General features: G+C 42.0%; 1 protein-coding gene across 1 annotated transcript in view; it reads left to right on the top strand.

Moving 5' to 3' along the window:
• The window catches only part of LOC126249090 (sodium-dependent serotonin transporter), a 591,489-nt gene that overhangs the window by 516,428 nt on the left and 49,184 nt on the right, over positions 1-25,877 (top strand). Inside the window, exon 10 of the mRNA XM_049950777.1 lies at positions 15,220-15,420. Within this exon, the coding sequence (XP_049806734.1) occupies positions 15,220-15,420 (201 nt within the window). The remainder of the gene's footprint in view (positions 1-15,219; positions 15,421-25,877) is intronic.

The raw sequence follows: 25,877 nt of genomic DNA, 5'->3' as shown, positions 1-25,877 counted from the left end.
TTGACCTATGACCTTGCGATCAAATGATTTCTATTCCCATTGGAGAGGCACGTCCTTTCGTCTACTAATCGTACGGTTTTGCGGTGCGGTCGCAAAACACAGACACTAAACTTATTACAGTGAACAGAGACGTCAAAGAACGAACGGACAGATCATAAGTTTGCGAAAATAAAGAAAGTAAACTTTTCACTCGAGGCAAAACTTGAACCAAGGACCTTTCGTTCCGCATCTGCTCACGCTAATCACGGAACCACGGCGATCCTGAACTTAGACTGTCTTTGATGCTGCTTATCTTGGGCATGGACTACTTAGTTTGTATATTTTGCTTATTTTTTTCATAGTTCCAAACAACTTCTTCCTGTTTTCTCGATTGGTCTGTGTTCAGTTTTTCAAGGCCTATCCACTGTGCCAACTTATAACTAAATCTGAGGGGGGTGCGATGGGGAGGTTCCCTTGTAAGACGTACGCTTTAGCCAATTCTACGCTGCTCCGCAATTTGTTGTCTCTGCCAAAATGTTGTCTTCGTAGCTAGTGGTCCACTTGAACAGAGATGAAAATCGGAGGGAGGTGGGCTGTATGGTAGGTGATCAAACAAGTCCCATCGGAAACGCTGCAGGAGCGTTTTCATTGCCCCTGCAGAGCGCAACCGAGCATTGTCATGAAGAAGGAAATGTACGACAGTTACGTTGAATGGTGTTGCATGAAATCAGGCGAAATCTCTTACAAGTACTCATACTTAGGGGGAGACACTTTTTATGCACGCCTATTTACGTACTCACTGTGCTCTCAGAACTGAAAAGAGCGATTTGGCGTGCTCGATAGGAGTACTGGAGACACTGTACACAAACACATCTGTGCAATGCTTCAACGGATTTTCACTGTGGTTTCCATTACGCTATCGATCGGACCTTACTCTCCGTAAAGCCCTCGTACATCTACTTGATTACCCTGTAGTTCACAGTTAAGAGCTTGGTGGAGGATTCATACAATCACTTTCAGTCTGTTTCTCTACCAGTACAATCCGAAACAGCACATGGGGACAACGAACCACTAAATCCTTCTGTGCGAGCTCTGGCGTCTCTTATTTTGTAAAAATCATCATTCTTTCCTACGTAAGTGAAAGTCAACGTATTTGGTGACTATGATCTTGTGAAATAACCACTCGCTACGAGAAAGCCTTTGTTTTAATGGTTTCCATTTTCATTTATCATATCTACGACACTCTTTCCCACAATGTCCGCCCTGATAGCTGAATGGTCAGCATGACGGTCTGCCGTCCTAAGGGGCCCGGGTTCGATTCGCGGCTGGGTGGGGGATTTTCTCCGCTCAGGGACTGGGTGTTGTGTTGTCTTCATCCACATCCGTCGCGCAGGTCGCCCAATGTGGCGTCGAATCTAATAAGACCTGCACCAAGGCGGCCGGACCTGCCTGGTAAGGGACCTCCCGGCCAATGACGCCAAACGCTCATTTGTACTTTTTCTCCCACAATTCGTGATAATACGAAACGAGCTGCCCATCTATGAACTTTCTCGATGTTCTCTGTCAATATTATCGAGAAGAGATCTTCTACTACGCAGCAGTACTCCAGAAGATACAGAAAGTTTTCTGCCAGTGAAACGCAGTCTTTGGCTCAATTACCTCATAACATTTTCTACGTGATAGTCTCAATTTAAGCTGTTCGTAATCGTAACCTCTACGTGTTTAGTTGAATCGACGACCTTTCAACTTGTGTGATTTATGATATAACTGCAATTTAATGGATTTTTTTTATTAGTCATATATGGGATCTCGCACTTGTTATTATTAAGGGCCAAATTACACTTTTCACACCATGCAGATATCTCACCTAAAGCATTTTATAATTCGTTTTCACCTTTTATGGCTTTACTAGGCGCTAAGCGACAGCACCGTCAGCAAAAAATCTAAGAGGTTCGAATAGTCTACTAAATCGTTTACACAGATTAACAACAGCAGAGTGTCTATAACGCTTCCTTTTGCAGCCCCGGCTATAACTTCGGTTTCACTAGTTGACTTATTGTCAATTACTACGAATTGTCAAATTTTTTATGGAAATAATGAATCTAGGCGAACAGTTGAGACGATACTCCATAATCATGCAGTTCTATTAGAAGCCGCTTGTGAGGAACGATGTGAAAAGTCTTCTGGAAATCTAGAAATATGGAATCATCTTGAGATGCCCCGGTCGACAGCAATCATAACTTCATGAAATCAAGAAGCAGTTGTGTTTCACAAGAACGATATTTTCTGAATCCGTATTGTTAATGTCTCGGTAGATCATTCTCTTCGAGATATTTCACAGAGGTGGAACTCAGTATTTGCTCCAAAATCCTACCACAAGTCAACATTAGTATTTTACTAACTAGGGTCGTTCAGTAATTAATACAACACATTTTTAATTCAGAGCACGATGGTTTTATCTAACATTTAATCACGCCAAATTTTTCCCCAATTTTGTTGTTAGGAAGCCCTTCTTCTCAACATAATTTTCTGTCAGTTGTATGGCCTAACGTCATCTTAAAGTGAGAGCTCGTATCTCACTATCGTGCTATCTTAGTGGATCAATAACTTCCCCGTCATTGCTATAGGGCTTCCCACCGTGTCCATCCTCCGTTGGGCCTAGTACATGGAAGCCGGGAGGTGTGAGATCTGAGCTGCAGGGCGGGTGAAGAAGAGCAGTCCACCCAAGTCTTTTGTTCTGCACTCTGGCTCGCAGAGTTGTGTGTGGCGTTGTGTTATCGAGGAAATGGTGAAGTACGTTTGCATTTTTGAGAGCACGAACACGCTGTAATCGTTTCTGCAGTTTCCTGAGAATTTCACAGCAGACATCGCAGTTGATCAGTGGACCATGAGGGATAGCATCGAACAGCATAACCGTTTCAGAATCGCAGAAAATTGTTGCTAGAAGTTTATCAGCTGACGTCACGATTTTGGGACACCACAGAAAACCTAAATCAGTGTGACGGGAAGTAGATTTTAATTCTATTCCTTCTAAACGCAAACGTAATGTCTAAACCACTACTTCGCCAACCAGCAGTAATATCGCCAACTCGTTCCTTATTCATGACTTAAATGAGAGTCAACAGTTCTACACAGCCGGCCGGTGTGGCCGTGCGGTTAAAGGCGCTTCAGTCTGGAACCGCGTGACCGCTACGGTCGCAGGTTCGAATCCTGCCTCGGGCATGGATGTGTTTGATGTCCTTAGATTAGTTAGGTTTAAGTAGTTCTAAGTTGTAGGGGACTGATGACCACAGATGTTAAGTCCCATAGTGCTCAGAGCCATTTGAACCATTAGTTCTACACACATTTAAACAACTTGCTATTTCTTAATTCTTTTGTTTACACATGGAATAGTGGAAAACATAATGCCCGTACAATGCGAGATATTTTTTCAGAAAATTAGGCAAAGAAAACTGTGGGCCCAGATGTATATGGATGGAAGACCCAAGTCAACCTGCTGGGGCACGAGATTACCTCACCGTTGTTGTGGTAATTCTGTCCTTTCCCAGTCAACACCCTGCTCTCTATCCGTAAATGAATGTGTGTGTGTGTGTGTGTGTGTGTGTGTGTATTGGTGTGTGTATGTGTCCCTCCAAATGTGCGGTAAAATGATTAGCTTGCATTAGTTAGGCCTAATTATGATTTCACATTTCACGCAGTGGGCTATCTACCGGCCACAAGAATTCAGTTTTGCATACTTTCCCCAAATCACTGACAATGTATGATGATATAGTTCCTTTCTCCTTTGAATGTATAACTACACTCCTGGAAATGGAAAAAAGAACACATTGACACCGGTGTGTCAGACCCACCATACTTGCTCCGGACACTGCGAGAGGGCTGTACAAGCAATGATCACACGCACGGCACAGCGGACACACCAGGAACCGCGGTGTTGGCCGTCGAATGGCGCTAGCTGCGCAGCATTTGTGCACCGCCGCCGTCAGTGTCAGCCAGTTTGCCGTGGCATACGGAGCTCCATCGCAGTCTTTAACACTGGTAGCATGCCGCGACAGCGTGGACGTGAACCGTATGTGCAGTTGACGGACTTTGAGCGAGGGCGTATAGTGGGCATGCGGGAGGCCGGGTGGACGTACCGCCGAATTGCTCAACACGTGGGGCGTGAGGTCTCCACAGTACATCGATGTTGTCGCCAGTGGTCGGCGGAAGGTGCACGTGCCCGTCGACCTGGGACCGGACCGCAGCGACGCACGGATGCACGCCAAGACCGTAGGATCCTACGCAGTGCCGTAGGGGACCGCACCGCCACTTCCCAGCAAATTAGGGACACTGTTGCTCCTGGGGTATCGGCGAGGACCATTCGCAACCGTCTCCATGAAGCTGGGCTACGGTCCCGCACACCGTTAGGCCGTCTTCCGCTCACGCCCCAACATCGTGGGGTCGCGACAGGCGTGAATGGAGGGACGAATGGAGACGTGTCGTCTTCAGCGATGAGAGTCACTTCTGCCTTGGTGCCAATGATGGTCGTATGCGTGTTTGGCGCCGTGCAGGTGAGCGCCACAATCAGGACTGCATACGACCGAGGCACACAGGGCCATCACCCGGCATCATGGTGTGGGGAGCGATCTCCTACACTGGCCGTACACCACTGGTGATCGTCGAGGGGACACTGAATAGTGCACGGTACATCCAAACCGTCATCGAACCCATCGTTCTACCATTCCTAGACCGGCAAGGGAACTTGCTGTTCCAACAGGACAATGCACGTCCGCATGTATCCCGTGCCACCCAACGTGCTCTAGAAGGTGTAAGTCAACTACCCTGGCCAGCAAGATCTCCGGATCTGTCCCCCATTGAGCATGTTTTGGACTGGATGAAGCGTCGTCTCACGCGGTCTGCACGTCCAGCACGAACGCTGGTCCAACTGAGGCGCCAGGTGGAAATGGCATGGCAAGCCGTTCCACAGGACTACATCCAGCATCTCTACGATCGTCTCCATGGGAGAATAGCAGCCTGCATTGCTGCGAAATGTGGATATACACTGTACTAGTGCCGACATTGTGCATGCTCTGTTGCCTGTGTCTATGTGCCTGTGGTTCTGTCAGTGTGATCATGTGATGTATCTGACCCCAGGAATGTGTCAATAAAGTTTCCCCTTCCTGGGACAATGAATTCACGGTGTTCTTATTTCAATTTCCAGGAGTGTATTTTGTTGACACCGACCTACGTAGGGAGAAACGATCATTGTAATAAAGTAAGGGAAATCAGAGCTCGCATGGAAAGATATACGTGTCCATTTTTTCTCCTCGCTGTTCGAGAGTGGAATAATAGAAAATTATTGTGAAGGTGGTTCGATGAATCTTCTGCCAACACTTAAGTTTGGTTTGCAGAGAATCCATGTAGATGTAGATGTAGAACACGTCCAATAGTTTTCTCATCCTTTCCCAACTAAGCTAGTGCTCTGTCCCTAATGATCTCACAGTCTACAAGACAACAAATTCTGAACTTTCGTTTTTCTAACGATTGCAATAGGTACTTAAGGTTTTGGGTCTCTATCACAAGTTTCAGCTTCTGGTCGTTCTTCGATAGCGTCACCAGGGGCAGGAAGACAACAGTGACCTTGAGAATTCTGATAGTCATTAACGATGATTCATTACACTCTTTAGTCAATATGAGTTTTGTGTCCTACTGCCCAAATGCAAGTCAGAGGATGATGAAACCGAGCCACTAGCAAATCAAATTATAAACTGTAATGATGGATAAAAAAAGTAGCCCTACTCATTCACTTCGAGGCTCCTAATATTATGAAGCGTATTAATATTTATAAATACGTTCATGTTGGTGCACCTAATGACTGAATAATTTTGAACTATTTCAAACTCATTTTTGACTCTATTTTGCGTAGTTTACTTGTCTTTCCTCCTGAATTCAGCAATAAAATTAAAAGGCTGAAGCCGAAATGGTAGTATCATCTGGGCACAGGCCTAAGGTGCTCCGCCAGTGCCTCAACCTCATGTACAAGTATTACCTGGGAGAGAGGGACGACCCTGCGTCTTCAATTATTTGTTGCATGTATTCCAATCCCAGTCTTCCCCTACAGTTTGGCACTCTACAGCTCACTCTAGTACCATGGGAGTCATTCCCTGATGTCTTAACAGATGTCCTAGAAAATTGTCCCTTCTCTTTGTCAGTGTTTTCCATGTAATGCTTTCCTCGTCATTTCTGCGAAGAACCTCAGCATTCTTCTGTAGCACCACATCTCAAATGCTACGATTCTGTTCTGTTCCGGTATTCCCACAGTCCTTGTTTCACTAGCATACAATGCTGTGCTCAAAACGTACATTCTCAGATATTTCTTCCTCAAATTAAGGCTTCTGTTTGATACTAGTATACGTCTGCTGGCCAGGAGTGGCCTTTTTGCCAGTGCTCGTCTCCTCTTACGTCTTTGTTCCGCCCGTCACGGGTTATTTTACTGCCTAGGGAGCAGATTTCCTCAACTTCCAGCATTTAGTGATCCCCAATTCTGATGTTAATTTTCTCGCTGTTCTCGTTTCTGCTGCTTCTCATTACTTTCGTCTCTTTTCGATTTACTCTCAATCCATTTCTGTACACATTAGACTGTTCATTCCATTCAACACATCCTGTAATTCTTCTCTTTCACTGAAGATAACAATGTCATCACTATATTTTATCACTGTTATCATTTCACCTTGAATTTTAATTCCACTGTTGAAGCTTCCTTTTATTTCCGTCATCTCTTCTTAGATGTGTAGATTGACCAGTAGGGTCGAAAGACGACATCTATATATTATACCCTTTTTAATCGGAGCACTTCGTATTTGGTCTTCCATTCTTATTGTTTCCTTTTGGTTCTTGGACGTGTTGTATACTGCTTGGCTTTCCTTATAAATCAACCCCATTTTTCTCAGAATTGCGACCATGTTGCACCATTTTACACTGTCGAAAGCTTCCTGCAGGTCGACAAGTCCTATGAATGTATCTTGATTTTTCTTCAGTCTTCCTTCCAATAAGAAATGCAACGTCAGAACTGCTGCTCAATTGCCTTTAAGTTTCCTAAAGCTAAACTGTTCACCACCTAACAGATCACTAATTTTCTTTTCCATTCTTCTGTATACCATGCTTCTCAGCAACTTGGATGCATTAGCTCTTAAGCTGATTGTGCGATAATTCTCGCTCTACTCGGCTTTTGATATCTTCGAAATTGTGTGGGTGATGTTTTTCTGGAAGTCAGGTGGTATATCACCAGTTTGATACATTCTACACACAAACGTCACTAGTCGTTTTGTTGCCACTTCCCCAATGATTTTCTAATTCCGATGGAATGTTATCTGTCCCGTCAGCCTTATTTGATCACGTGTCTTCCAAAGTTCTTTTCAGTTCTGATTCTAATACTGGATCCCTAACTCTTCCTTGTCGACTCCTCTTTCTCTTTCTAGTATGTCATCAAGCAAGTCCTCCCGCTCATAGAGACGTTCGGCGTACTCGTTCCACTTATTCACCCTCTCCTCTGCATTTAACAGTGGAATGCCCATTGCACTCTTAGTGCCATCGCCTTCACTTTTAATTTCATTGAAGGTTGTTTCGACTTTTCTATAGAGCGAGTCAGTCCTTCCAACAATCATATCTCTTTCGATTTCTTCACATTTTCCTGTAGCCATTTCGCCATAGCTTCCCTGCACTTCCTGTTTATTTCATTCCTACGTGACATGTGTTTCAGTATTGCAGAATTTCCTTGAACAATTTCGTACTTCATTCTTTCATCGATAAACTGAAGTATTTTTTCTGTTACCCGTGGTTTCTTCGCAGTTACCTTCTTTGTACCGGTACCTATACTTTTCTTTACAATTTGCGTAGTTGTCCCTTTTAGAGATGTCCATTCCCCTACAGAGCTATTTATTATCGTAGTGTCCATTGCCATAGAGAACTTCAAGCGTATCGCTTCATTTCTTAGAAGTTCCGTGTTCCACCTCTTCGCGCATTGATTCTTCCTTACTAATCTCTTAAGCTTCAGCCCACTCTTCATCATTACTAAATTGTGATCTGAGTCTATATTTGCTCCTGGGCAGGCCTTACAATCCAATATCTGGTTTCGCAATCTCTGCGTGACCATGGTACAATCTAACTGGAATCCTCCCATAACTGCCGGTCTTTTCCAAGTATATTGCCTCTTCTTTTGATTCTTGAATAGAGTATTCGTTATTATTAACTCAAATTTGTCGCCGAACTCAATTAGTTTTTCTCCTCTCTCACTCCTACTACTAAGCCCATATTCTCCCATAACTCTTTCTCTACTTCTTCCCATACGGTCGCACTCCAGCCCCCATGACTATTATATTTTCTCCTCCCTTTACGTACTGAGTTACCCATTCAATATCCTCATATGCTTGCTCTATGTCTTCATCTTATGCTAGCTACGTCGGCACTTGTACCTGAAAAATTGTTGTCACTGTTGATTTGCTGTCAATTCTGATGAGAACAACATATCATTGAACTGTTCACAGTAGCTTACTCTCTACCCCTACCTTCCTATTTGTAAGGAATCCTACTCATGTTATACCATTTTCTGCTGCTGTTGATATTACCCTATACTCGTCTGACTAAAAATCCTTGTCTTCTTTCTATTTCACCTCACTGATGCCCACTATATCTAGATTGAGCCTTAGCATTTCCCTTTTCAGGTTTTCTAGTTTCCCTAGCACTTTCAAACTTCTGACATTCTACGCCCCGATTCGTAGAACTTTAATATTTCGTTCGTTATTCAATCTTTCTCTCATGGTCGCCTTCCCCTTTGGAATCGTTTTCCAATGTAGAGATCATCATGACGCTTTTTAAATGACAAGACACATGTCCTGTGGATACTTATTATGTGCTTTTATCCAGTGGTTCCTGTTGCCTTCTGCATTCTCATGACGTTGATTATTGCTGATTCCTCCGCCTTATAGGGGTGGTTTTCCACTTCAAGGGCAAAAGTGCTCCCTGGAAGTCGATCTTATGCCGGAAGTGTTCGGTCGCCATTTTTGATGATTTTTATTAAAAATTTAAGTAGTGGCACGTTTTTTACCTGGAACCGAGGTCGTTTCGGTCACCAGTCAAAGACTCTAACCCCCTTTTTTTCTTCACTTGTTTAGTCATTGTTCTCGGCATCTGATCTGAACGTTAGTCACATGATAGCCCTTCAGGTTCATCGTTGAATACAGTCTCTTTTCATTACATAGAGCAACCAGCCCTCTGACCGAACACGCTGAACTACCGTGCCGGCACTCTAGACGACGGCGTGTTGAGCCAGCGATGCACTCACGCCCTCACTCTCCACTGTCTGGGCAACGCATATGACTCTGTAGCGCAACTTTACGCTAGCACATGAAAGGTTCAGTTAATGACAGGACTAAGCCACAATTCTCAAACATGATTGACTTTATTACAATATAACTCTCTCAGCAGGTTTCATTCCTTGGTACTCACTGGAAAAAAAAAGCACAGAGTATAACATTTTAAGACAAAATTTCTCATAAAAACATTACTCTAATTAAATATAGAAATCTCATAAACAAATGCAAGCTGACAAGTAAATGACTTTAGAGTTAACTTCTGTAATAGTTCAACACAGGATCATTAAACAACATTAAACAAACTCGTGGTTTTAAAATTGAGCCACCACTCACGCAACTACAAATGCATCAAGAGATAATGGTTATAACTGGAGGCGTATACTCAAAGCAGGATTACAAAGCTTTCCTTTCATTACACATGAAATGCCGTTCCTTGTACGAGCCCTTTTACTCTCCAACAATCAACAGGCGCAGCTCGACTGTCGCCTCAGGCGGGAGACAACGCAAAGTAACAAGATAAACTTTAAAACACACAAACAGAAGGTGTTAATTCAACAAACCTCAAAAATATGTTCATACGTGCTTCAAGGAATACGGGCCAGACAATAATGACAATTTAAACTATGGCCTGGAAGACTTTAAGCAACCAATTGGTCCAGTAATTTCCTACTAAGGAAATCGTTTAGGACTGGCGGTTGGCAAATAGCCTTAGCACAGATTTAAGTAGCTGACGAGAATTTCGAATGAGGCAACAAGAGGCAGTAATACATTAAACCACGTTGTTACCACAGTTCATAGGCTGAAATTTTTCTCACACACAAAAAAAACCTATCCATTATTCCAATGCCTTCTGTCATTATCAGGCGTGAGACTGAAGTCAGGGACCACTGTATCGCTGAAAATGAAAACATTTCTCTCCAGTGTCTCCAGAAATGCCGTCTCTTAGTGACTAATTTCGCTGCGATGGTATGCAGTCATGTTCTTGTACAGAATATGATATCCGAAGAGACCACGACCGAAGAACATCACCACCTGCAGTCGTCGGTCTCTTTCATACTGTACAACACAGTAATGTAACTACATGCCACGATGAGCGGCATACAAAAGACGTTGGCATATCGTACACTTTCTAGAATAAAGCTGAACATTACGCCGTCTAGTCTAGCTGGTACCAGTTGTTTTGAATTTTCGTTGTTTTGGACTTTAAATCAAACAATATTCACTTTATAATACCTTCCACTACGTTCCCATTCTCAGAGTGTATCTCACCTGCACTTCGTAATTTATATAAAGTCAAATGCTTTTCTTAATCGACTTTTTTCACCAGCTCAATGTCTTATACTTCCGTTTTATGGTTCCGCTTTTTCTTTTATCCTTCCGAAGAAGGGCTTGAATGTATTATTGTCACGTACCTGGCCTTCACTTGACAATACTTACAGTTTTTACTAATGCAAAATTGCGCTAAATCTTCGTTCACCCACTTGTAATTTTTTATGACAATGGTTTTTACTACTTTACATGAACAATGGAAACTATTTGCTGTTAATATTTTGCGTTAATCATCTGCGGTTTACTGCTTTGTATGCATTTGTAACCGATAATGAGGTTCTAAGGCCTCGTCTTGGTAATCAATAACGTGTATCGGGTAATCGTAACCCAGCTTCCTGTGATATGGATATTATACGACACTTTTGACAATTTCCTGACTAACCAGTCTGTGCTTCTGCGAATATCTTGTTGCTTCATTTCTAAGCTAATACAGCCGAGTTCGCATATTTATATTTCTTAGCCGCGCGGGATTAGCCGAGTGGTCTAGGGCGCTGCAGTCATGGACTGTGCGGCTGATCCCGACGGAGGTTCGAGTCCTCCCTCGGGCATGGGTGTGTGTGTTTGTCCTTAGGATAATTTAGGTGTAAAGACATTCTGGGCGTTAAAGAACTCAGTGTGCAGAACAGGTAGTTAATTGTTTGTTGAATGGAGAAAAATACATCATTAAGTTGTTTAGATAATTAGTCAGACATTTGTATGCAATTGTACACTCCTGGAAATGGAAAAAAGAACACATTGACACCGGTGTGTCAGACCCACCATACTTGCTCCGGACACTGCGAGAGGGCTGTACAAGCAATGATCACACGCACGGCACAGCGGACACACCAGGAACCGCGGTGTTGGCCGTCGAATGGCGCTAGCTGCGCAGCATTTGTGCACCGCCGCCGTCAGTGTCAGCCAGTTTGCCGTGGCATACGGAGCTCCATCGCAGTCTTTAACACTGGTAGCATGCCGCGACAGCGTGGACGTGGACCGTATGTGCAGTTGACGGACTTTGAGCGAGGGCGTATAGTGGGCATGCGGGAGGCCGGGTGGACGTACCGCCGAATTGCTCAACACGTGGGGCGTGAGGTCTCCACAGTACATCGATGTTGTCGCCAGTGGTCGGCGGAAGGTGCACGTGCCCGTCGACCTGGGACCGGACCGCAGCGACGCACGGATGCACGCCAAGACCGTAGGATCCTACGCAGTGCCGTAGGGGACCGCACCGCCACTTCCCAGCAAATTAGGGACACTGTTGCTCCTGGGGTATCGGCGAGGACCATTCGCAACCGTCTCCATGAAGCTGGGCTACGGTCCCGCACACCGTTAGGCCGTCTTCCGCTCACGCCCCAACATCGTGCAGCCCGCCTCCAGTGGTGTCGCGACAGGCGTGAATGGAGGGACGAATGGAGACGTGTCGTCTTCAGCGATGAGAGTCGCTTCTGCCTTGGTGCCAATGATGGTCGTATGCGTGTTTGGCGCCGTGCAGGTGAGCGCCACAATCAGGACTGCATACGACCGAGGCACACAGGGCCAACACCCGGCATCATGGTGTAGGGAGCGATCTCCTACACTGGCCGTACACCACTGGTGATCGTCGAGGGGACACTGAATAGTGCACGGTACATCCAAACCGTCATCGAACCCATCGTTCTACCATTCCTAGACCGGCAAGGGAACTTGCTGTTCCAACAGGACAATGCACGTCCGCATGTATCCCGTGCCACCCAACGTGCTCTAGAAGGTGTAAGTCAACTACCCTGGCCAGCAAGATCTCCGGATCTGTCCCCCATTGAGCATGTTTGGGACTGGATGAAGCGTCGTCTCACGCGGTCTGCACGTCCAGCACGAACGCTGGTCCAACTGAGGCGCCAGGTGGAAATGGCATAGCAAGCCGTTCCACAGGACTACATCCAGCATCTCTACGATCGTCTCCATGGGAGAATAGCAGCCTGCATTGCTGCGAAAGGTGGATATACACTGTACTAGTGCCGACATTGTGCATGCTCTGTTGCCTGTGTCTATGTGCCTGTGGTTCTGTCAGTGTGATCATGTGATGTATCTGACCCCAGGAATGTGTCAATAAAGTTTCCCCTTCCTGGGACAATGAATTCACGGTGTTCTTATTTCAATTTCCAGGAGTGTATTATCAATGGAACATATTTACAATTTTAGTCAACATAGCTGGATTCAAATGCCCTATTACTGAATCATTTACTTAAGAAAACGAAAATGACTCTTTAGTTTTGTGTGCATTTCAGACAAAATGGCTCCATCTCTCAGCAAATGTGGGAAGAAGGAAAAGCCAAAAATGAGTTTCGTGAGCGGGGAAAGATAATCCTATTCAACTGAAGACTTTTGTGGAAAACTTCAGAAGGTATTGGAAGAAAAGTGGTCGACACACAGAGCTGCTGAACATGTCTCCATTCCAGGGAGTACTTTAAAAGATTATGTAGATCGCAGTTATGGTCACAAAACCAATGTGGCCATTGGCAAAAGAGATAGACCGTTTGCACTTACGAGTGAACTGGAAGTTAAGTTAATTAATTCGATAATACAAATGCAGGAATAGGGTTCGGGTTGAACGTTAACCGAATAATCCACTAACCATTGCAGCACAGTGAAGTAGGGAAAAGAGAAGTCAGAGGAAAAAAGAAATGATGATATTTGCGCCCCTTGTAATGAGACCTACAGCTGTGGAAAGAATACATGTGCTTGTACTCAGTGTTGTTTTTGTCTGTGATAGTCCATTGAAAGTTGTCAGTCCATCAATTCACCTCATGCAACAATGTTTATTTGTAATATCTGCGCAAATTTTAGTGACAGTGACACCGATGCTGAAAATGAATGAAAGGTGTGTCAAGTGAATTATAACAATGTAAAAGAAAATTGTCACTAAATTAAGTTCATTATCATGAAGTTAAGTATCTAGTGCCACAGAATTAGCCGTACTATAACGAAATTAAGTGACATGCCCACTTTTCTTACTACATTTTATAACTTCGACAGTTTTTCATTTCTTAATGTACTGGGTTAGCAGAGCAAGGTATTGGTCTCATACATGTGAAATATACAATTTCTAGATTGAATGTTGTTCTGCTTTTCCGTTTATCATCCTTAATGTCACAAAGGTAGGCAAATTTACCCTATTTTGTCCCACAACATTTCGGATGTTCGTAACTTTCTGCTGCGCATTTCGGCGCACAGTCTTCAGATGTATACTAGCGAGAATACACTTGCGTGAACCGCGCAGGCACATGCGTGGAGTACTAGTGTGATGTATATCGTGGTACCGATATACTGACATGTGCAGTTCGCCCGAACTTTTATGGGATAATTCATAGGCCAGCAAAGTTTTAAATTTCACGTTCATTAGTTTGTTGTTCAAAATTTGCAATGAATGTTAGTAGTTTCCATAATTTGAACCCTGCAACAGTATGTGCCGTGATTCAAAATTTTCTTACAGGTTGTGCTCTGAAAACAAAGGTTCGGGGTTTGTTGCCTGGTTGAGCACACACTTTTAATTTGACAGGAAGATTTATTTTCAGCAGTGTTTACGTGTCTTCATGATTTATAAAAATGAAAACCGCTCTATTCGATGTACTGCTGAAGTATTACACTGTAAGATCTTTGGCGTTGCTAGAAAGAAAATAGTAATATGTAACACTCCGATTTTATGTATCCCGCTCGATCGGGATCAGATAGCAGCCCAAATAATAATTAATTGATGTGACCGTGTACCTAATGGGGCTGGCAATCGGAAGGGACTGCTGCGGAGTTGTTACATTCCATTTTGTCCTTCTCAAATGCTGTAATAATGAAATGTCTGGTGACAAGAAGAACGCCAACACAGCTTCATTAGTCAAGAACCTATATTCGTCTCTAAAACACAAGAACAAGGAGACAGCCACTGCCTTCGTCATACATGTTTAATTATGGCTAATCTCAGCACAGGCCTCTTCGTTATTCATTATTGTCACACGCAAATTCAATCACTGCAATCCAACACTGCAATCCAAATGATGCCGACGCGGTAGACGCGAAACCAAAAATATCGGCACAGAAATATCACTGATCACTTTCGAAATTGTACTTCTTCACTTTCCCGTATTGTTCTAACACAAAGGTGTTAAACCGCGGCGATGGCCACTCCCTTTGTCGGTAAGCCTTGCATTACATCAACCGGCTTCCACACGGCTCGGCCCGCAACCTGGAACTGACTTCAACTCTACACTCGCTCTCGCAACCCGACACTATCGATTGTTTGCCCTGTCGACCTGTGCCGAGTGCAAACTTATAGTAAGGGACTACGGACCCCTTACAAATAGTAGAATAGCAAATATTATTAAGTGCAGTTATAAAACTACTTAAAATAACGTACATAACAAATATTTACTACCCAATGGGAAATAACTGCAGCAGAGTATATAAATCCACCGATGATATCACAATTAGGAAAAAAATGTACCTATACAACGAAGGAAAAGAAGATACTAGTGTAAATTAGTGTGGAGCTGAATGAAAGATGTATGAGGTGTTTGCGTATTTTTTGTACAGGTAGTATGTGCACTTGCAGGGCGGCGAGTACCTGGTGAACCTGCTGAACGTGTACGGCCCGGGCATCTCGATCCTGTTCGTGGTGTTCGTCGAGGCGGTGGGCGTGTGCTGGTTCTACGGCGTCAGCCGCTTCTCCAGGGACATCGAGAAGATGCTTGGCCACCAGCCCGGCATCTTCTGGCGCGTCTGCTGGGCCTACATCAGCCCCATATTCATTCTCGTGAGTTCCCTCTCTCTGTCACACACATCCCAAGCATTTCAAGCAAAACCGTTTCTGTGAAGATTGGGAATGCCTTTACGAATAACGACACTGAACACTACCCAGCAACTCTCTTTATTTTTTGATGCAATAATTTTCCAACAGCCGGATCTATTGTAGAAATTTATTTTATGAATCAAATCGTTATGCATAACGGATCCAGTTATATGGCTCCTTCCGTGTATAGCGTGTTTACGACTATGACGTGTGGGGCCTGAAGATGGCATCAATGTGATTCCGAAAATGGTAGCACATAAGAAGTTCATAAAATAAATTTCTGCAATACATACGGCTGTTGGTAAATCAAGAAATACATGCCAGCCGTGGTCCCACGGTCCTTAATAGATCAACGAAGAAGACTCTCTTTATTAGTCAACATCAGTCATCGTGCTTCACTTAGCATCATAAGAGGTTTCTCATGGTGTCGTTAGTAACTATATATGTTTTTGACCGTGTTCCATCCGTCTGAGTTCCTAGCTCTCCAATTCTAGAGCTTTTCATCCCCCTGGAAGAGTCTTCCATGGCAACTATCGAACAGTGTGGTGCTTGTTAGAACAAGCATGTAATAACGATGAGATATTGAGCATGAAACGAATAATAATAATAAATTCTGTTATCAGCAACAAGTATTCAGCAATGTCATTTCCACTTATAGTGCTTATGGATGGCAAAGTCGATATTAGACAGGAAAGCATTTTGAGACTACAGATACTATAGCTCCAACTGACACTGCTGTTAAGGAGTACAATAATATCAACCCAGATCATATTTCAATGGACATGTATCCGGGAATGGTTTTAGTGGAACCTTCACTACAATATCTAACAGGATAAACGGACATCGAAGACCACTCTCCTAAGTACTCTTTATAGTATTTTGCACTGCAGGGGCACAGAACCCCATACCTACAAATAATAACCTGCCCTTTGGTAACGGCATTCATCCACTGCATAATCGAATGGAACTTTAGTAAATGGATGGCTAAGTTGCAGCAACGCTGAAGATCAGGTAAGCCCCAAACTACATTTACTGACAGTACATTGCGCGGCACTTGTAGTACTCAATACAGCACGAGATCCTCCACTTGATTAAAAGAAGGTGAAACCAGAATTACTTGAAAGGTCTGCAGAGTCTTAATAATGTGAAAAAATACATAATTGTTCTGCAATGACCATGCGCAGCTTACCACATCCCTATTCATTAAATTTACTTATTGCAATAACTTTTCTTACAAATTAGTTTCTTTCGTCTTTCATCTCAACTTATGCCCTTGAGAATTTTACTGTGTGGCCGATTCAATCGCTTTTCTTTCCTCTTACAGCAAATATTTGTTAGAAATAAGTTTTTTCCTATAACGATGGCGCGCCGAAAATTAATATCTCTGAAAAACAAGCGTCATAAACATTCGACATTTTTATTCTTCATGTCCGCTCATTTATTTCTCAACATAGTCAACCTGGCGACGAATACATTTCTCTCAACGAGTGCTTACTTTGTTGACACCGTCATTGTGGAATGCTGGATTTTGTTAACGGAACCACAACGTCATCTCTGATTGCATCATTTCACCACTATCAAAGTGAAGTCCTCGAACGCATTCTTTAAATATTAGAAAGAGACTAAAATCGGAAGAGGCCAAGTCGGGACTTTATGAAGGATGATCGATGACAGTGAACCCAAGACGTCGGATTGTTGCAGGTGTCGCAGCTGTGGTGTGTGGCATGGCATTGTCATTCTGAAGGCTACGGTGCTCCAACTCGATTAGAGTATGCTTTTTCTCACGCAGCGACGTACTTAAGTTACACACCGGCATGTAACACGCTACCATTCGGAGACTTCCAGCGGTAGAGGGCTGCTAGTACGTAGAATAAAGATGGAGTATGTTAATAATGTTCGCTTTATCTAAAAAGCTTTAAGGGCATTCATATAAAAATTTGGAGGCATTTAATTTTCAGCACGCCCTCATACATTAGAACAGGATGATGGAGATTCGGCTGAGGATAGGTAATTGAGTGAAGTACACACATCGAGGAAGTCCTAGACGAATTAGAGAATGATATTATGGATCTGGAAGAGATGGTATTGGGTGGCTTAAATGCATAGATGCGGAACAGAAGAGTTGGGAAGGAAGAGATAACTGGTCCCTGTGAATATGGGAAAAAGAAAGATGAAGGAGAGAAACTGACAAATTTTTGTGAAACGAATGTTTTTTTTGTGGACAGTATGTGATTCAAGAAGAAAATAGTTAAAAAAATATGACTGAGGAGAGAGAAGGATGAAGACAGTCATTGACTACTTTATGGAGATGAAATGAAATGAAATGTCGTGTGACGAGGGCCTCCCGTCGGGTAGACCGTTCGCCTGGTGCAAGTCTTTCGATTTGACGCCACGTCGGCGACTTGCGCGTCGATGGGGATGAAACGATGATGATTAGGACAACACAACACCCAGTCCCTGAGTGGAGAAAATCTCCGACCCAGCCGGGAATCGAATCCGGGCCCTTTAGATTGACAGTCTGTCGCGCTGACCATTCAGCTACCGGGGGCGGACTTTTTGGTGATAAAGTGAGGTCATACACAGTCAACTGATGTAGCTGGGAGAAACTTTTGAAGGAGATGATCAAGTAGTGGTGGAAAAGATGAGGATGGGTCAAATGGAAAGAATAAATGGAGTAAGGGAGAAGAAAATTGAATTACCCAAACTAAAAGATAGAAAGCAACTGGTAAAGTTTAGGGAGTTACTTAAGATTAAAATCCTAAGCACTGAATGTGAAAGTGTGAAAGAGGAATGAGATAAATTGAAAGAGGTGTTTGTAAGCTCCGCACAGATTACCTGTGGCAGAATGTCAGGAAGAGCGAAGAGTAAGGAGCCATCATGTTGGAATGAGCAGGTGAAAGAAAAAGTGGCAAGAATGTAACAGTGACAAAAAGGAAGAAAACAAAATGATACACCAGGAAGACAAAAACAAATGTAAGAAAACGGTAGCGGAAGACAAGGGGGAAACCTGGGTGGAATTCACATGAGTGTTGTAAAAGAGTGTTAATGGGGAAAGGGGATTCTGTGTGGAAATACAAGAAGTAAGAGGTTAGAAAGTACTTCACAAAACTGGTGTAAGGAGAGAGTCAAGAGTTAATAACGTAATCAGAGTATATAATCGGCTGGACCTACTGGGCTACAGTGGTTATATAGGCTGGTGAGATGCATTTTGGCACAAAGTGGGTGACTGGAGAGTGGGGAAATGAAATAATAATTCCAACGTTGAAGACAGGAGACATGAGCGTATGTGATAACTATCAAGGGATCACATCCAAATCATAAGTAGTAAAAATAATGGCTAGGACACTGTAAAGGAGATTGGTGGAAAACTTCGAGGGTGAGTTAAAAGATAGGCAGTACGGCCTTCGTCACATGAGAGGAATAATCGATCAAATCTTTAGTACAATATAGTTGATGGAAAGGCATTGGGCGTATGGGAAAGAGCTGCTGATGACATTTCTTGACTTAGTAAAGTCATATGATACTGTCCCCAGAGAAAAGGAATGGGAAACCTTGAAGAGAAGAGGAGTTAGAAAACAAACAATTGAAATGCTTCAAACATTGTGCGACAGAAAGCTTGAGCTGTGTCCATAGCCAAGCTGGAAGAACTGATTGGTTTAAAAAAGTTATGGGACTGGGACAAGGAAATGTGAGGTCATCATTGTTATTTACAGTGGTGAGAGAGAAAATCAAGAAAGACACAAAAGAAGCTTACAGTGAAAGAGAGATGAAGTTATTGCTATTGCCGAAGTTATTGTGTTGTGGGGAACTAACAGTATAAAAGTACAACAACAACTGGATACATCAAACGAAAAACAATTGAGAAATATGGCTTGAAATGTAGTGTGGAGGAAAGTAAGAGCATGAGGGTAACTACATAAGGAAGAGAAAGGACAAATAAATATTGAAGCGCTGGTAATTGAAACTGTGCACAACTTCAAATATTTAGGAAGTGAGATAAAGCAGAACGCAAGGATGGAGGCATAAATTTGGAAAATGGTATAGTACCTGAGTCTTATAAAATCATGAAACGACTAGAAAAACACAAGGGCAGCTGCAGAAGGGAAGACTTGATAAAGTAGCTGTTGCGGAACATGCTTTGCAGCCAGGAGATCGTCGGATTCGATTTGATAAGACTCGAGTACAGAAACCCACAAGCAGATATTATAAAAGGCTATAGAGATTACTAAAAGCCCAGTAACTTTAATCGGAAGGAGGAGGGCATGAAATTGAATAATACCTGCATTCTGGTACTGAAGAAGATGTGTTCCAGTCTTCCACCATGCGGTGATAGCAATAGCGGACGACAGCGCATGACGAAGGCCGATTTACTGGGACTGAGTTTTTAAAACATGTGACGTCACGTCTCTAGGCGGGAGCACGAGGAAACGGAATTTTACTTCAGTCTGTAGCGAGCCAGGTTTTGCAACGAAAGAAGCATATCCCCCCTCGATTATGTCCTCCGCAGATGGGGACGAAATGTTGGATTTCACGGCACAATAGACCAGATTATTTTAGTAAGTGCCTCTAGCGGAAGGGTGGTTACCTATGAATGTGGAGCATACCTAAACATTTAACGACTGTTGGAACACCTTTTAGCGCTGTCGACCCTCCCTCCGCACCACCCACCCCTGTTGTGACGGCGCAGAAAGCGGCGGCGGTTGGCAGCAGCAGGGCGTAATTTCCGGGGCGGTCTGTGCGTTCCGCCGCGTTGGCCGTTAGCGACAAACTATGCGGCGCCCTCGCTACAGCAGATATGTCCGGCCCTGCCAGGCGCGCCGAAATGGCCTCAAAGCGCCGCTGCACCGATAAATACGCCGAAAGTTGGCAACATTACCGTTAAAGATACCTGCGCCGCCAACGCCTTACCACCACAGCAGAATCTAAGAATCACTTTTTCGAACAGTCGTTGTTCTTACCTCTGCAATAACAGTGCATCATAGCAATTACAGGGTTACGTTAGATGTTATTTCCATCCAGCTAATACTGTGTAAGGCAGCCTTTGATATTCAAAACAGCCTGAATCATCTGTGCATTCGAGTTCTTTTAACAGTTGTGTTCCTACTAAGTTGTCCAGAAAATCCATAAACAAAAAAGTAAGCCATGGATAACTAAGTGAATTAAATTCCCGTAAGAGAAGGAAATAACTTTACATAAAAGCCATAATAAGCAAAGATTCGAAATTAATTACATGTTGTTGTTGTTGTGGTCTTCAGTCCTGAGACTGGTTTGATGCAGCTCTCCATGCTACTCTATCCTGTGCAAGCTTCTTCATCTCCCAGTACCTACTGCAACCTACATCCTTGTGAATCTTCTTAGTGTATTGATCTCTTGGTCTCCCTCTACGATTTTTACCCTCCACGCTGCCCTCCAATGCTAAATTTGTGATCCCTTGATGCCTCAAAACATGTCATACCAACCGATCCCTTCTTCTAGTCAAGTTGTGCCACAAACTTCTCTTCTCCCCAATCCTATTCAATACCTCCTCATTAGTTACGTGATCTACCCACCTTATCTTCAGTATTCTTCTGTAGCACCACATTTCGAAATCTTCTATTCTCTTCTTGTCCAAACTGGTTATCGTCCATGTTTCACTTCCATACATGGCTACACTCCATACAAATACTTTCAGAAACGACTTCCTGACACTTAAATCTATACTAGATGTTAACAAACTTCTCTTCTTCAGAAACGATTTCCTTGCCATTGCCAGTCTACATTTTATATCCCCTCTACTTCGACCATCATCAGTTATTTTACTCCCCAAATAGCAAAACTCCTTTACTACTTTAAGTGTCTCATTTCCTAATCTAATCCCCTCAGCATCACCCGATTTAATTTGACTACATTCCATTATCCTCGTTTCGCTTTTGTTGATGTTCATCTTATATCCTCCTTTCAAGACACTGTCCATTCCGTTCAACTGCTCTTCCAAGTCCTTTGCTGTCTCTGACAGAATTACAATGTCATCGGCGAACCTCAAAGTTTTTACTTCTTCTCCATGAATTTTAATACCTGCTCCGAATTTCTCTTTTGTTTCCTTTACTGCTTGCTCAATATACAGATTGAATAACATCGGGGAGAGGCTACAACCCTGTCTCACTCCCTTCCCAACCACTGCTTCCCTTTCATGCCCCTCGACTCTTATAACTGCCATCTGGTTTCTGTACAAATTGTAAATAGCCTTTCGCTCCTTGTATTTTACCCCTCCCACCTTCAGAATTTGAAAGAGAGTATTCCAGTTAACGTTGTCAAAAGCTTTCTCTAAGTCTACAAATGCTAGAGACGTAGGTTTGCCTTTTCTTAATCTTTCTTCTAAGATAAGTCGTAAGGTTAGTATTGCCTCACGTGTTCCAACATTTCTACGGAATCCAAACTGATCTTCCCCAAGGACCACTTCTACCAGTTTTTCCATTCGTCTGTAAAGAATTCGCGTTAGTATTTTGCAGCTGTGACTTATTAAACTGATAGTTCGGTAATTTTCACATCTGTCAACACCTGCTTTCTTTGGGATTGGAATTATTATATTCTTCTTGAAGTCTGTGGATATTTCGCCTGCCTCATACATCTTGCTCACCAGATGGTACAGTTTTGTCATGACTGGCTCTCCCAAGGCCATCAGTAGTTCTAATGGAATGTTGTCTACTCCCGGGGCTTTGTTTCGACTCAGGTCTTTCAGTGCTCTGTCAAACTCCTCACGCAGTATCTTATCTCCCATTTCATCTTCATCTACATCCTCTTCCATTTCCATAATATTGTCCTCAAGTACATCGCCCTTGTATAAACCCTCTATATACTCCTTCCACCTTTCTGCCTTCCCTTCTTTGCTTAGAACTGGGTTGCCATCTGAGCTCTTGATATTCATACAAGTGGTTCTCTTCTCTCCAAAGGTCTCTTTAATTTTCCTGTAGGCAGTATCTATCTTACCTCTAGTGATACAAGCCTCTGCATCCTTACATTTGTCCTCTAGCCATCCCTGCTTAGCCATTTTGCACTTCCTGTCGATCTCATTTTTGAGACGTTTATATTCCTTTTTGCCTTCTTCATTTACTGCATTTTTATATTTTCTCATTTCATCAATTAAATTCAATATTTCTTTACATACAACAAAAAAATACTTTAATCTTACAGGAAAGTCATTAAAATGTCAAGAAGTATGTACGTCCTGACAGAGATTAATAACGTAGGTATAAGATTATAATCATATGGGATACTGACAAATAGGAGACACAACAGCCAGTAAGTGTTCACGACAGCATAGCAACAAAAGTAAATGACAGTGCGAGTACTTTTAAGAATCACTTTTTAAATGTAGCAGCAAAAATAGGATTAAATGGTTCAATTGAGGAAACAAGAGAATATATCAAAAATGTCATTCCACAATACTCTAAGCAACTAGAAGTGCCACTAAAATCATTCACTGAAATTAACTGAATTAAAAAAATTACAAAAAACAAAAGCACATGTGGGTTTGATGAAATTTCAGACACAATTCTGAAAATTTCTTCCGACTTAATGGGAATAGTCCTTACTGATATATGTAATGCATCACTAGCACAGGGAATTTTTTTCAGATGGACTAAAATATGCAACTGTTAACCCTCTATGCATGAAAGGTGACAAGAAAGACTTAAATAATTATAGTCCAGTTTCCTCTTTGAGTTCTTTTCCAAAATATTCGAAAAAGTAATATATTCAAGAGTAGCCTAACATTTAAGAAGAAATAATTTACTCAGCATATCACAGTTTCGATTCCAAAAGTGTTGTTCTATTGAGAATATTGTTTATACTGTCACTGTCAAATATTACAAGCCCTAAATAGGTTTTCGATTGTGTAGATCATATTAACTCTTACAAAAACTCAGATTTTGTGGAATTGATGGTTTTACACACAATTGGTTTGAATGATGCTTAACAAATAAAATGCAAAAAGTTGTGCTAAATAATTTAAAAAATGTTGGAAGGGAACTTCAGTTACTGGGGAGAATACACAAAGCGAATCCCACAGGGCTCAATTAAGTCCACTCTTACTCCTTGTTGACTATCTTCTACTTAACATGCAACAGGCAGAATTGATACCTAGTCTTGTAATAAATCCCATTAGAGAGAAAACAACAAAAAGGATGGAGTTTTTGAAAGAATTATTAAATAGTTGATGATGCACTTCTCCTTCATGAAATTCGTCATAAAAATGCGTTACAGTTTTAGAAAATAGTGCTGTCTCAACCTCCTACACCAGAGGAACAACTGGTCTTTATTACCTGTTATTAAATCCGCTAGCGACTCAGAAAGAAGTTCAACATGCAGCAAAAAACATTTTTATCGTTTGCCTAATGATATAAGGATTCAAGGCTTTGAAACTACAAGAAGCCCACCTTGCCTAGGGTATTGCATGGGTCACAGGTGGTAGATAGTGAATGTTCCATCAGATATGGTGTACATCTATGAACACAGAATAAGCAGTCCCAGCCCAAGGCAAAAACGAAACCAAATCCACTTTGCATCTGTCTTGTAGCAAGCCACATAGTGGTCAGTATCTTTTCAGCACTGGTGTGGCTGAAATTTTATTCTGGAACTAACCCTTCCAGACTTAACACTTAGTTCACTCATTGAGTCTACTCAGCCCTACCTCACCCCAGGTACAGTTTTAATGGAGAATACTAATGATCACAGTATTACGCCAGTATTACTGGCGCCACTGGTCTTTCGGATCCTGGGGCGGCCAGGTTAAAATGCAGTGTGATTCAACACAGGAAGTTGGGGTCCTCTGATCAACTTAAAACAAAAACAAATACATTTTTGCAACACTTAACATAGAAACACTTTTACAACCAAGTAAACTACATAAATTGGGAGATACATTAAAAGAACCGAAATTTCAAATTTTGGCACATCAAGAAACACGAATGATGGACAGTAACACGATGATTTCAGTAATTATCGCCTTTTTAAAAGAAAAACTGAGAAAAGAATATTTTGTAATCCACCACATCTGAGAGTTGTTTTTGCAGTCCCCAAAAGTCTTTTAAATTCAATAATGGAGGTAAAACCGGTTAATAACAGACTAATGACGATTTCTCTTAAATGTGCAAATAAAGCATACACTTAATGCCCATATGCCAGTCAGTGAAGATAACCATAAAAAACCTGAAGAAGTTAATGAAGCTTGGGAAATGTTAGAAAATATCATCTCGAAAATTCCCTCAAAACATGTTAAAATTTTGATGGTTGATTTTAATGCTCAATTAGGTAAAGAGAAAAAATATAACAAATGATGAGTGGATTTCTTGTGTGTAAGTGGACAAACCAAAATGGTCAAAGACTTGTTGAGACATGCAAAAATTTTAACCTTAAAATCATGTCAACAAATTTTAAAAAGAACCCTTCTAAACAAAAAATTTGGTGAGCAAAGAATACATTTATTGGGAATTTCAAATAGATTATGTAGCAATTTCATAGCCTAATTACAAAGAAGTTTTAAATGTCCAAGTTAGGAAAGGGGCGAATATTGACTCTGAATTATTATTTAACGTGAATAAAAATAAAACTTTAACCTCAAAACTCTTCAAAACAAAAAATGTTATCGCATAAAATGAAACTGCTAAAATAACCCCATCTGTAAAAATCGACCTTGACAAGAAACAATCCAACAGTTGGCAAAGCCTAAAATAAAAGTTCATTACAATAGCCCAAAATTTAATTCCGTTTCGAAAGAAGCAAAAACACCCTTGGTGGAAAGAGGACAGTGGAACAGCAGTTAAGTCTAGGCATGAGACATTCAAAAATTAGAATAGTAACAAAACTGAAAATACATAAAACACCTTTCTACGTACAACACCTTTCTAACTGTAAGAAAAGAAATATCAAAATTAATTCGACAGACTAAAAGAAACTACGAAAATGCTCAACTTTTAAAAATCGAGGAAAATATTCAAAAGAACAATACAAAAACTTTTATAACATATTCACAACAAAAGTAACCGGTTGCCAACCTCAAAGTCTTTGCTTCATAAATGAAAATGTCGGTTTGGCTCTTAACAACCAGAAAAAGTGTAAGGTACTTGCTAATTATTTTGAAAAACTTTTAAACTGTCCACAACTAGCGTATGAATTCCAACCACAGCAAACTAATAACACCAACCTTAACTCTAAAGAACCCGACGAAATCGAAATAACTAAACATATTAAGAGACTTTAAAACAATAAAGCACCTGGAGAAGATGATATTGCAGAACTACTAAAATCAGCTGGCCCAAACGCTATAAAAGAGATCACTCAACTAATAGGTCATATCCTGCAAACTGAGAAAATACCTGAGGACTGGAAAAATTCCCTAATTCATCCATTGCATAAAAAAGGAGATAGAACCGATATTAATAATT

This window comes from Schistocerca nitens, chromosome 1 (genome assembly GCF_023898315.1).
Source record: "Schistocerca nitens isolate TAMUIC-IGC-003100 chromosome 1, iqSchNite1.1, whole genome shotgun sequence".
In the NCBI taxonomy this organism is placed as follows: domain Eukaryota; kingdom Metazoa; phylum Arthropoda; class Insecta; order Orthoptera; family Acrididae; genus Schistocerca; species Schistocerca nitens.
The sequence above is the reverse complement of the archived record's forward strand: the minus strand, read 5'-3'. Positions and strand labels throughout refer to the sequence as shown.